Genomic DNA, 13,094 nt, shown 5'->3' with positions numbered 1-13,094 from the left:
ACTTCCTTAGCATCTGAGGTCACTTTATCACCTGCATTTGTCCTGAGCTTCCTCATGTTTTCAGAGGAGATACCTTGTTTTATTCTATCCCCACGATCTTCAGCTTGTAAGTATAAGTCGTGATAGGTTTGAAAGAGATCGTATCTTTGAGTATCCTGTAGTGTTTCTCCGCCGAAAAGAATCTTAAGCCTTGACACTAGGTTTCGACCAACGTTGTTGACGAGTGTATTATTCGCGTGTCCTGCGACGTCTAAGTCAAATAGTAAGGATACACTACCTGGAACAATCACTACATTCTCTGCAAGTTTTGGAATATTTATATAGAGGGTTTCTCCAGGACTTGCCGATGAGGGATTGAATGTAATCCGATTCAGCGACGATTCCGCTTTCAGGCCGAAGGGTTCCCGTGGGACCCTGTTTGGGTTAATTTTTTCTGATATCGCTTGTGCCATCTTTTATTTTAAGAAAAGAGAGATAATCTTTAAATGAGTAACGAAAGCAGGTTATCAAAAATATACTATTCCACCGATGGATATTGGAAAGGGTATTCAGCTATTTCTAAGTTAGCTAGTGTCGCTAAAGTCAGTGAAGCCGAGGCTAAGAAGTGGCTTGAAAAACAGGCGTTGTGGCAGATCTACCTCCCAGCTCCAAAGTATGTCCCCAGACCGCATTGGACTGTGAATAAACCTAATCAGATTCACCAAGCCGATCTGTTGTTTATGCCCCCCGATAGCGTAGGCAGAAAAACCTACCGTTACGCGTTGGTTGTGATTGATATTGCCTCGAGATATAAAGATGCAGAAGCACTGACTACCAAGGATTCGAGTGGAATTGCTAAAGGGTTTGAAAAGATATACTCCAGAAAACTTAAATGGCCTCATACGGTGATTGTCGATCCGGGGACAGAATTTAGGGGGGAGGTAACGAAGATTATGAAAAAGAAGGGGGTTACCATCCAGCGAAGCGAAGCTGGGAACCATCGCGCACAGGCTTTTGTCGAACGCGCCAATAGAACACTGGCGGAGAGGTTGTTTTCTCATCAGTATGCTCAAGAAATGATTAGTGATGATCGATCTAGAGTTTGGGTGAAACGATTGCCAGATGTTTTGAAAACTCTGAATAGTCAGCCTATAAGAATCACCGGCAAAGAGCCCGCAAAATCTATTGCGTTGAAAGAGGTTGATATTGACCCTCCAGCGTATAAGCGAGCCGTTGGACTTGATGAAGTCAGACTACCACCGGGGGTTATAGTTAGATATCTATTAGCTCCTGGAGAAGAGGAAGGAGGTGAACGCAGACGAGCCACAGACCCTATTTGGAGTTTAAAAGTGTTTGATCTATCACGCAGTGTTGTTTCGGTTGGGCAGCCTGTGTTGTACTACCTCTCTGAAGGTGCTCCAAGGAGGTCGTTCGTTAGGGAAGAACTTCAAGTCGTTCCTGAAGATACTGAGCTACCACCAGCCACAGTTTTAAAATGACCGTGAGCGAAGGTGTGGATGCCATCGTCACAGATGATTCGCTTGTCATCCTCATGAGATAGAGCGACCTTGTTCACCGTTTCAGTGTAAACATCATGCTTATGACTTCTGATGACATTCATAAGTCTCATCTGAGGTTTCTTATCAAATAGGCAATCCTTGTAGTTATCGAAACCGATGCTCTTCTTGACGACTGCCCTCTTGACGCCCTTGCATTTCCTTTCTTCTTTACTTTCATCCATCTTGTATGAGTAAAGTTTGGCTCTCAGTCCTACAAATTCTGTAATTTGCTGACCCCCAGCCTCATCTTTAAACATTCCGATGACTTTCTTGTTCACACCCACCTCAACACCGGATGGGTGACCCTTCGGAAAGTTGCTGGTGTCGAACATGGACCTCACATCCCCGCTGATGTCCTTGTAAAAGTCTTTCGTCTCGATCTCATACATCAAGCTGTCCGTATCGGTAAATAAGAGCTTAGCCGCCTCACCGTACTTGGGCTTGACGAAGTTGTAGTGGAAATCATACATGAGCGTCTTGCTTATATCCAGGATGGACATACCCAAGTAAACGGGTTTGTTGAAGGTTAACTTTGTCTTCTTCATGTGAATGGCGACTAGATTCTCGCAAAAGATGGTGCGATGTTGATAGTTCGGCTTTGATATGAGCTTCTTGGCTTGCTTCTCGTCCGTCACCAACCGAATGTCCACCCTGTTCCTAATGTTCTCCATAGTCTTACCAAAGACGGAGTTGTTCATCAACTTGAAGAAGTCCTTCTCAAAATCATTAGTCGCCTTGGCTCTCAGATCGGTGTTCAAGTCAATGTAGGGCTCCAGCCACGCAGACTCCTCAAAAGTGACACCCCTGTGAATCTTGGTGACTTTTAGCCCAAAACTCACATAAAGTCTCAGAGTCTCATGGTGGATAACGTACTTTGTCTTGTCGTTGAGGTTGGGGACCAACTTGTCCACCTTGCCTAGCCCGATAGATTCCGGGGCTAGTGGGTAGTCATTGTGTAAGTCATGCAGGTGGTGAGGGTACTCCAAGTCAACCTCCAGAATGCATGGGCGGTCTCTCCAACCTGACAGCTCTTGGTCACCCATCCACCTGAAACCGTGAGTCGGTAAAGGGTTGCTCATCGCCCAGCCATACAAATTGTTAGCATCAAGGTAGGTGATATATTTTGTGGGTAGGTTAGGGTCATACTCCTTCATGTAAGGGTTATTTGCCTCCCCATGTCTGTTGCTTATCATGGAGACACCACCACGGATGCCCTTCTCAATCATGAGCAACATGTCATAGTCCGTTAGAAGCTCTAGCCTCACCTTGGTGGTCTTCAACGCCGCATCCCAAGCCAGCCCTGGCGCTGTGTAGTACCAAGCGGGGTCCAGACCGTAATTCTTGAGACAAACGTCTCTAAAGTTCTCGAAAACGTCAGCTAAAAGCAACACATCCGACTCTAGATACAGATTGTGGTAATCCCTCACGGTTCCCATCCCAAAGACCTCCCACACTCTCCGCGCGTGCAGGTGATCCTCCTCCGATATGTCGGTGCCGTTGAGTTTGGAGTGGAATGCCTCTCTCTGTGGGAGCTGTGTTGCGTCGAGCTTGCTAAAGCCGTCGAACCAGTCGTAAGGGAAAACACCCTTCCTCAACAACAGCTGGAGCTCCTCCCCCTCGTAGTACTCCGCCAGGTTTTTAAAGCACTCCCTTGACATATTACCCACTAGACTGTCGAGACTGGCCCACATGAACCTGAAACTGTAGATAAACCTGATATCACGTTTAACATCAATCTTGTTGCCCTTCTTGTTCGTGAAACTGTCGACCACGACCTGTTTTGTGAAAGAAATATACTTTTCCTCGTTATTAGGTATACAGTTTATTTTACCTTCCGATGTACCAAGGTTCTTGATAAATAGATGGCTGTCGTACCCAGACAGATTGTGAAAGATAACAGGAAAGAACTTTGGAATTTTGTGGTTTAAGTTGCATTCGTTGTGAGCAGCACCTCTGTACTTTCCTGTAAGGTGGCAATGGTCCAAAACTTTGTCCTCTCCTAATTCATCCTCACAGATGTGGCAGTGAGTGGCGTTGTTATAGGCGATTTTGTCCTTCGGAGTCATTTTTACCTTCTTAGGGAACCTGAACTTATCGTAAATTTTCTTAATGTCTGACTCCAAAGACTCTACGAAAAGCTGTGGGATATCTTCGTCTGGAGATTCAGCTGTGTATCGTACAAGCTCGGATGGGGATATATCTCCGTCGAAACACTTGATGAGATAGCAGAAACCAGACGGTTTGTGCTTCTGGTATTGCTTAGTGAAGCTTTTACTCCCATCCGGGGAGCATGTGTCTATATTCTCTGTGAAGCTCTCAAAGTCGGCATAGACAACAAAGGGGACACGCATTTTTCTGTTGTAGTTTTTGAATTTAATGTGGGGTAGATTTCCATCCTTGTCTATCTTAGGCATCTCTATTCTAACCGCTTCATGATTGCCGCAGCATTCAGAATGTTTTTCTAATGATTGTTTGCACCGAAACGAGTTCAGGCATCTACAGCATAAAAACCGAGTATGATGAAACTCATCAATTTGAGTAGATACTAATCTCATCATATTCTTTATCCAGCAGTAATGATTCGTCTCATCATTCGAGATGAGGAGTAAGTTGATCGCATTATCTGGATCCTTCTCGCTGATTCTCAATGGATATACTTTGGTTTCGTATCCATACACATTAACCGTATATGGGTTCTGTTTCTCAAACTTATCAATCTGTTTTAGTGAGACGGGGAACTCTATCCCTGACCAGTCGAATTTCTCAGAGTTCTCTATCATTTGTTTATTGAGCCTTTGAGGATCTTTCTCCCTAGGATACACAGCAGAGGTTACTGCCCACTTGAAACATTCGTGATCATTCTCGTTCTTAACATTGATGATCGCCTTCTTGGACGCTAGTTTCGGCGGCAGCGGAATATAGGAACTTCCCGAAAGCGGCTCAAAGGGATCGATGTTGATGTCAAAGTATTCCACCTGGTCGAATTGCCATCCGGAGCTTTGCTTTTGGAATTGCTCAACTAATCCGAGTAAATAATTTGTCGTCGTATCGAACAAGTCGGAGAAATCGGTCGACTCTGTTACAGTTTCGGGCTTTTCTGTATGAAAATATCCCAGTTCTTCATCGATCTGGGCGGTGGCTGGGTCCTCTTTGATGAACTTACAGGTAAAGATGAACTTTACTTTGATAGGCTTCTTTTGTCGGTTGATGAGCTCTAGGACTTTTGGTTTGATATTAGCGATGAATGTCTTTGGGTCGTACCCTTCCTGCCCAGCTATTCCGTGGGTCTTAAGATACCCCTTCAATGCTGTCCGTTGTTCTTTGGGTGTGAAGCGACCTTCTGTCCCCTCGGATATACGCTTAATCTTTTCCTTCAGACGTTTGACTCGTTTATCTACAGTCTTTTTGACAGGCTCAGGGACATAAGATTGTATCCAGTCCGCAAACTCGTTTAACTCCCTCTTGATTGAGTCGACCGCCCTGTTCGCGAAATGCTTGAGTGGACGGACGTGGGAGTTTCGCGTGGGCTGGGTGGGTTTGAGAATGGGGACATTAATCTCAGGTATCGGTTCGTCCAGAACCCTCCCCGATGTGTTGGACGGGATAATGCGAGGCGGTAGTGGCAGCCCTTTGATAAGTCTAGCCGGAGGGGTTTGTGGTGGCGCGTTGGTCAGCGCTTCGACGAGTCCGGCTTTTAGCATCCAATAATACCTGGGGATACCCCGCTCCTTGGCGAGGGCTTTTAGATCTCTCACGGTGAGGGCTTTCAGATCTTTCACCGTTTGTTCCTCCATTTTATTAAACTGTTCATGTCTTTAAGCCACTTTTCGAAATATTTTTAGATGTGAAGCTGAGAGGCTAGCCCCTCGAGCCCCCCCTAGGTGCGACACGTGACAAAATGATTGACAGGTGGGTGTGGCTGTCACGTGACAAAATGATTGACAGGTGGGTGTGGCTGTCACGTGACAAAATGATTGACAGGTGGGTGTGGCTGTCACGTGACAAAACGATTGACAGGTGGGTGTGGCTGTCACGTGACAAAATGATTGACAGGTGGGTGTGGCTGTGCTCGCGCATGCGCAGATGCGATCAAAAAAACTTTTGCGCGACCGATCAAATTTTGCGCCAGCTGCGCCAAAACACTACTACTGAGGTTCGGGGCGTCGAGCCACCTACTAGCCTCCTTTGCTGTTCTGAATACTAGCTCGCTGTCGGTGAATATGTCCCTAAAAACAAAGTGTGTCTTCACCTTTGGTGTTATAAAAACATCAAAAGAGACGTAGTTATTTTTCGTAGGGTTTTCGTCCCATGGCGATATTCTGTATTCTGCACGCGCGTCTAGTCTATATTGTTTTGGAAATCCAAACAGTTGCTGAATCGTTTCCTTGTATGCCTGCGCGTCATCAGTGACCAGAAAATCCTGGATATTCTCGGGTTTCCAGCTATTACCAGGGAAGTGATATAACGTTTTGACTAGATTCCCATTCTTGTCGAATGGATCGTATTCGTCCCCATTGAAAACGAATTGCACATCGCCATGCTCGTCGGCAGAGAACCTAAAGCGTGAATAGTAAGGGTACCTTTTCACAAATTCTGTAAACTTCATCTTATATGTTCTTCATTTAACATATAAGATTTTTTTAAATCAGTTCTTTGCATATCTCAATTCGTAGATCCATCCAACGGGGGTTCTTTCGAACAGAAATTTTACCGAGCGGGTCGATTCGCCAGGTCTTTCAAAATCTCTTCTCTTACTGTTTCCCTCAGCTTGGTAATGTTTACGTTTTTTTCGTCCTCTTTTCCTGACTTTTGACGAATCTGGAGCTTTAGAGCCTCAAACTTATCCACCTCATTCAAGATCAGTGAAAACTCTTCATCTGATATTTTGTTGTCTTTCAAAGCTTTAGAAACCAAATCACGTATGCTATTCACCTTTGCTCCTGCCATCGCCGCCGTTTGGTCGTGCTTAGAGACTTTTCACGACAGTCGTTTAGAAACTGCCGCACAGCCTACAGACGTAAGACCAAAAACACCAGCCAAAGCACCCAACGGAACTCCAACGACGATACCCAAACCTGACAGAGAAGTTCCTAAACCACTAGACCCAAGAATGACGGATGCGAGTCCTAAGCCCACACTTACCTTTGAAAACACGCTCTGCGCTCGTTTATACTTTTTCCTCACGTTCTCGTAATGTTTAACTTCTTGTTCCAAACTTCCCAAAACATCGTGGGTCTTTTGAAGTCTGAAGTAATCACCACGTTGTGGTACATTTGGGTAGATTGAATTGTATTCTTCCATAGTTTTATTATGGAGAGAGGCTATTCTTTAAGTAATTTCTAAGATTAGACGTACTGGGTAGAGGCCACTCTCTATTGTATTTCCACCGCCGTCCTTTATACTAAAACGAAGACTACTCACGTAATCGGTGGATGTGGTACTAAGCCGTATCGGACTGTGTGGACTAAAGTTTATCTTTCCTTTATCAAGCTCTATACATGCTAAGATTTGTGAGGGGGCTCCTTGTTTGAGGGAGCTAGACGCGTTCGCAAGGTCGCAGTGGATAAAAATAGCCTCAAGTCCCTTCATCCGTATCTCGTGTTGAGTGTTTGCTTCCAGCTCCTTGGTCTTGAGTCCTAACAGGCAGGCAAGCGGCTCGTTCAACACGACGTTTCGATGAGCTTCGAGTGACGAGTCTTCAATAGAGATTGGCTTTTCACCAAGACGCAAACCCTCGTCTATTTGACGTTTTAGCGTTTCGATCGTATACTGCCCCGCAGGGATCCTAAGGATAATGTGTTCACCATCGGAAACAGTTCCCTCACTTGAAAGACTATTACAACGATTGTAAAACGTACAACCCCGCAACGCAATAAACCGGGGCTTTTCAATAGGGTGTTCTAAATAGACAGTAAAGTCACCAACGTTTCCTTCAATGTAGAGTATTACCATTTGTTATGATCTACGTCTCCTTTTAAACCGTTCTACGAAATACAGGACGGCGGCGACGATGAGAAGCCATGCGTTTTTAGCTAAAAAGCCAACAACTTCACCTGCCGTTCTAAATATGAAACTAGCTATCGCACCAACCATTCCTGGGAGTATTTCTCCTAATTTTTTGCCTATTGTTTTCAGACCATTTCCAACACCTTTTGCAACACTAGTCAAACCCTTCTTCAGATTAGAGACAATAACACCGATAACAACGCTCACAGCGGTAACGACAGCAACGGCGGTAAATCCGTATTTCTTAAAAATCGCTTTGACACGATCTTTCAACGACATTCTCTCTTCAAGATTTTCTCTCTCCAATTGATTCTCTTCCAAAGTCTCATCTATGACAGAATTTCTTTCGCTGAGCTCTTCATTTTTACGATCTATAGCTCTTAGTCTTTCTTGGTTAGTTGTTTCACTTCGTTCCTCATTATTTTTTCTCATTTGCTCGGTGTTTCTCTCTTCTTCTTCTCTGAGTGTATTAGCTGTAGCGTCTTGTTCATCGAGTTGAATCTGAATTTGCTTGTACTTTCCGGATCTGATTTTGGTGTCAACACTCTTCCGCACCGTTCTATCCTCATTATACAGCCTTTCTGGTCTAGTCCAACTACCTTTTCTCGCAGAAAAGAAGGAAATGAATTGTTTTCCTCTTTCATCCGTTGAAATCTGAACTAAATTTTCATCAAGATCTGGGTATTTCGATAACAAAAGGTCTACCCTAAGTGTGTCCGTTGAAGAAGAACCTCCCATATTCTGTAATTCCATGTATTCGGGGACAACCCCCCCGGGGTTTCGTGTTTTCCATAAATCAATCAACCTCCTACTCACATAGCTTGCACCTCTACCAAATCTATTTGAAATCCTTTCATTCCATGACTCTCTTCCCTCACCATCGTTTGGAATAAGAGAATCATAATCTTCGTCTACAGTAGTATTCAAATCTTCTCTACCTTCTTCTGTTGTGGGATCAAAATCTATATCCATTTCTTATTTTGTTTGAAGATAAGAAATCTTTAAGTGATCTTTACACCGAATATGCTCAGAGCCATTTACTTGCTACATAGCCAAGAGCTACCATTCCACCCCCAACGTACGCCATCTCTCCCATCTTTTGGTTGCTACTCGGTCTGTAGTAATCTGAGAGCTCAGGCTCTTTCAAATCAAAATCTGGATGTGTTTGAGCGTATAGTTTGAAAGCCTGACCGGTCTCCTTATCATTCTCATCTGCACGAACTTTATTGTTGTATTGTTCCGCCAACCAATCCTGGTAGTTCTGTCGTTTTTTCTGCCAATCACCCATTGCTTGTTGATACTTTTCAAGTGCTTTATCGTGTCTTATTTTTTCTTTATCAACATGAGTAGCGTCAGAAGATAAGTATCTTGCTAGGTAACTCCCTCCAACAAACGCTGTTGCATTAACAATAGCCCCACCAATCATAAATGCTATAGTTGCAATTTATTAATCAGTCTATAAAATCTTTAAGTCGCCTACAGCGGTTTTGGCAAAATCTTTTGTGTTTCCAGATAATCTTTCAGATACATACTACCGGCCAGGACAGCAACCCATTTAGCATAGTTTGTAACACTCGATGAAGGGTCGCTGATAAATGATTCTTTCATAGCCTTTTTAGCGAGATAACCCACGCCGGCAGCCAATCCGACAAGGACTGCTGAATCGGTAATCGTTTTCACAAGTTTGTTTTCAGTTGACATGATTTTATTTATTACAGATTCAGATAATCTTTAAATCACAACATTCCTATTTTTGGCGTCGCGTTCGGGAGGCTAGCCCCCCGAGCTCCCCCTAGGTGGGGGGTGGGCCTCTCGAGAGTTTCGGTCTCGTTGATGTTAATCTTAGACGGTTCGCCCTCTTTCTTTTTGTAAAAACGCATATACATATCCAATGCGGTAAACCCTATTCCAACTAGAGACAGTACAGTTGTAAACGATAGCTCTGGAATCCAGGCGTCCGCTTTGCGGTGGGGTGTCTCTGCTCGTGTAGCGTCTTCTGAACTCGCCTCCGCGTCACGTTTCATCTCCCTAGCAAGTGCTTCTTTAGCCCTCCTATTGTATTCAGCAAGTTTCTTACCAGCAGCGACTTTTTTAGGATCTTTCTCCTTGCTTTTTGTCGGTTGTGGGTTCCTAGTAATCTGTTCAACCTCTTGATTTTCGTCAGACATTTCTTATTTCGATTTACAATAAGAAACATAATCTTTAAATGGCGTCTTAGTAGTTTGCTCAAGAGCTTGCTTAGGCGTGCTCAAGAGTTTGCTCAGTTGTGCTTGAAACTTCTTGAAGTTTGTTGGAAGTCTCCTGTGAAGGTGTTAGTTTAACATGCTTAGCGACCCGAAAGAGGGCACTAGCAAGTGCCACCATCCTTCCTCCCTTCAATACCAAGAGACCTGCAAAGTTTGACAATTCGCGTTTAACTAACTCGTCGTTCTGTAAGTCTTTGCTAAGCACTTCAGTGTCATCTACAGGAACCACGTAGGAAATGACTTGAGACACCGCTTGAAGTGCCGATTCTACTAATCCATCAGTAACTTGCTTGCCTAAGACAGTCTGGTAGCGAACAAAGTACTTTTCGACGTCTTTCGCCGAGAGCTTCTTGATATCACCAAGACTCATACCGACACCAAGAAATTCCTTTGTAGTCCCAAGAGATGCGAGAATAGCCAGCGATTCTCGTTTGACTTCAACATCATCTTCGGGAGGCGCACCCCTCGAACTCCCCTTAGACTCAGGCTCCTCTTTCATATAATCCTCAATGCTTGCCATCTTATTTTTGTAAGTAGACTAAGATGTTTTTAAACCACTTCGAGGGGCTGGCCCCTCGAGCTCCCCAACTTTTCTCTAATCAAGGCTCACCGCGTGGCAGGAATCTCCAAATAACGTTGGAATGGATGTCGTAGGCAGAAACAGAGTCTGGAATACTTTTCAGTTTTCAGCAGTTCTACAAACTTTTTACGAGTCTCGACGTCTAAGTCACCCCCATAATCTTCAAACAGTGTTTTGGTGCCAATTTGAGATGGATTATGGAATGTAATCACACAGGCGACGTTATCACGGAAGGGCTTTGCTATGGATGTTAATCTCATCGGTGTTACTAGCATCCGGTGATAACACCAAGAAACGTTTATCTCCGTGAGCAAATCTATGATAGGACTTATTTTTCGCATAAGTCGGACAAATCAACACAATGTATTCAAACACATTGCGGAACGGTCCTCGGAGCTGTTCCGTGAGGTACTTTGTCTTCCCACAATTAGTAGGTCCTGTGATAATACAATGAAAAGGAACTTTTCCCCGTAATTCTTCCATTCTTTTTGTATTATCACACAAGTCCTTTTTAATACATGATTGCTCTCAAATTCAAGTTCATAACCTCCATCAACGCGTCGGCTACTACAAACATGTAGCAGGTGATGTTTCCCGTTCCTCCAACTTTTCGTTTCATCTCGAGTTTTACTCCGTCCCGCGTGTTGTTCAAGACCAGACCTCCTCCGTGAATGCTGTTATCTGGGTGCGCCCTCAAGTCGACCCACAGAGCAAACTTGTTATTAGCGTAAAAATCCTTTTGCTTGACACCCTCCCTACCGAAACGTTTCTTTACCGACTCCCAGAGGTCCGGTGGTGTCATCCCCTTGGAGTAGAGACGGTTTGGCATGCCATCCACATTAATGTTGATCGATGTGATACTTGGATTGACAAACTTTTCGGAATCTCTCGTTCCCCCGGTGTAGCCCTCTGTGAACAGGCACAATATCCCTGTCATTGACCTCCTCGGCAGATTAATGTGCTCGTTTATGACACTATCATTAGGTTTGGAAATGGTGAACGTTTTGTGGAGAATAACGTTCTCGTAAAAGAATCCTCTACCAACCTGATAAGCCAACAACGCCTCACGAGCCAAGTATTCACTTGAGATGCAAGCATATTCCAACTCGAGGTTTGTGATGGTGTACGTTGGAGCCTTGATCGTGTCAGCATAAACAACGACATCGGAAACTGGGGCTAGAGTAATTTCAAAGGTTAGCGGATGAGGTAACGCCTTTGGATAAAAGGCCCCATGCTCGCTGAGAATAGGATGGTCGAGTGGAATGCAGTACTTGGTGTTGTGAACTGTTGCAAGAGCTACTTCCTTAGCATCTGAGGTCGCTTTATCACCTGCATTTGTCCTGAGCTTCCTCATGTTTTCAGAGGAAATACCTTGTTTTATTCTATCCTCACGATCTTCAGCTTGTAAGTATAAGTCGTGATAGGTTTGAAAGAGATCGTATCTTTGAGTATCCTGTAGTGTTTCTCCGCCGAAAAGAATCTTGAGTCTTGACACTAGGTTTCGACCAACGTTGTTGACGAGAGTATTATTCGCGTGTCCTGTGACGTCTAAGTCGAATAGTAAGGATACACTACCTGGAACAATCACTACATTCTCTGCAAGTTTTGGAATATTTATATAGAGGGTTTCTCCAGGACTCGCCGATGAGGGATTGAATGTAATCCGATTCAGCGACGATTCCGCTTTCAAGCCGAAGGGTTCCCGTGGGACCCTGTTTGGGTTAATTTTTTCTGATATCGCTTGTGTCATCTTTTATTTTAAGAAAAGAGAGATAATCTTTAAATGAGTAACGAAAGCAGCTTATCAAAAATATACTATTCCATCGATGGGTACTGGAAAGGGTCTTCAGCTATTTCTAAGTTAGCTAGTGTCGCTAAAGTCAGTGAAGCCGAGGCTAAGAAGTGGCTTGAAAAACAGGCGTTGTGGCAGATCTATCTCCCAGCTCCAAAGTATGTCCCCAGACCGCATTGGACTGTGAATAAACCTAATCAGATTCACCAAGCCGATCTGTTGTTTATGCCCCACGATAACGTAGGCAGAAAAACCTACCGTTACGCGTTGGTCGTGATTGATATTGCCTCGAGATATAAAGATGCAGAAGCACTGACCACCAAGGATTCGAGTGGAATTGCTAAAGGGTTTGAAAAGATATACTCCAGAAAACTTAAATGGCCTCATACGGTGATTGTCGACCCGGGGACAGAATTTATGGGAGAGGTAACGAAGATTATGAAAAAGAAGGGGGTTACCATCCAGCGAAGCGAGGCTGGGAACCATCGCGCACAGGCTTTTGTCGAACGCGCCAATAGAACACTGGCAGAGAGGTTGTTTTCTCATCAGTATGCTCAAGAAATGATTAGCGATGATCGGTCCAGAGTTTGGGTGAAACGATTGCCAGGTGTTTTGAAAACTCTGAATAGTCAGCCTATAAGAATCACTGGCAAAGAGCCCGCAAAATCTATTGCGTTGAAAGAGGTTGATATTGATCCTCCAGCGTATAAGCGACCTGTTGGACTCGACGAAGTTAGACTACCACCGGGGGTTAGAGTTAGATATCTGTTAGCTCCTGGAGAAGAGGAAGGAGGTGAACGCAGACGAGCCACAGACCCTATTTGGAGTTTAAAAGTGTTTGATCTATCACGCAGTGTTGTTTCGGTTGGGCAGCCTGTGTTGTACTACCTCTCTGAAGGTGGACCTAGGCGTGGATTTAGTAGGGAAGAACT

The 13,094-nt window shown here is 44.3% G+C and overlaps 1 protein-coding gene across 1 annotated transcript; it reads right to left on the bottom strand.

Moving 5' to 3' along the window:
- Positions 1-1,426: 1,426 nt before the first annotated feature.
- Positions 1,427-5,332, bottom strand: LOC125559856. The gene is made up of 3 exons (XM_048721899.1): positions 3,498-5,332; positions 2,685-3,299; positions 1,427-2,585 (listed from the first exon to the last, which is right to left on the bottom strand). Exons 1-3 carry the CDS (start codon positions 5,330-5,332, stop codon positions 1,427-1,429), a joined length of 3,609 nt encoding a protein of 1,202 aa, XP_048577856.1.
- Between the last annotated feature and the right edge of the window lie 7,762 nt (positions 5,333-13,094).

This window comes from Nematostella vectensis, chromosome 2 (genome assembly GCF_932526225.1).
Source record: "Nematostella vectensis chromosome 2, jaNemVect1.1, whole genome shotgun sequence".
NCBI lineage: Eukaryota > Metazoa > Cnidaria > Anthozoa > Actiniaria > Edwardsiidae > Nematostella > Nematostella vectensis.
Note: the sequence above shows the minus strand (reverse complement) of the source record. Positions and strands in the feature narration are given on the sequence as shown.

Coding starts and splice junctions, on each gene's coding strand:
- LOC125559856 (XM_048721899.1), bottom strand. CDS start 5,332: ATGGAGGAACAAACGGTGAAAGATCTGAAAGCCCTCACCGTGAGAGAT. Junction 3,300..3,497: donor CATTGCCACCTTACAGGAAA/GTACAGAGGTGC, acceptor CGTGGTCGACAG/TTTCACGAACAAGAAGGGCA. Junction 2,586..2,684: donor AATAACCCTTACATGAAGGA/GTATGACCCTAA, acceptor TCACGGTTTCAG/GTGGATGGGTGACCAAGAGC.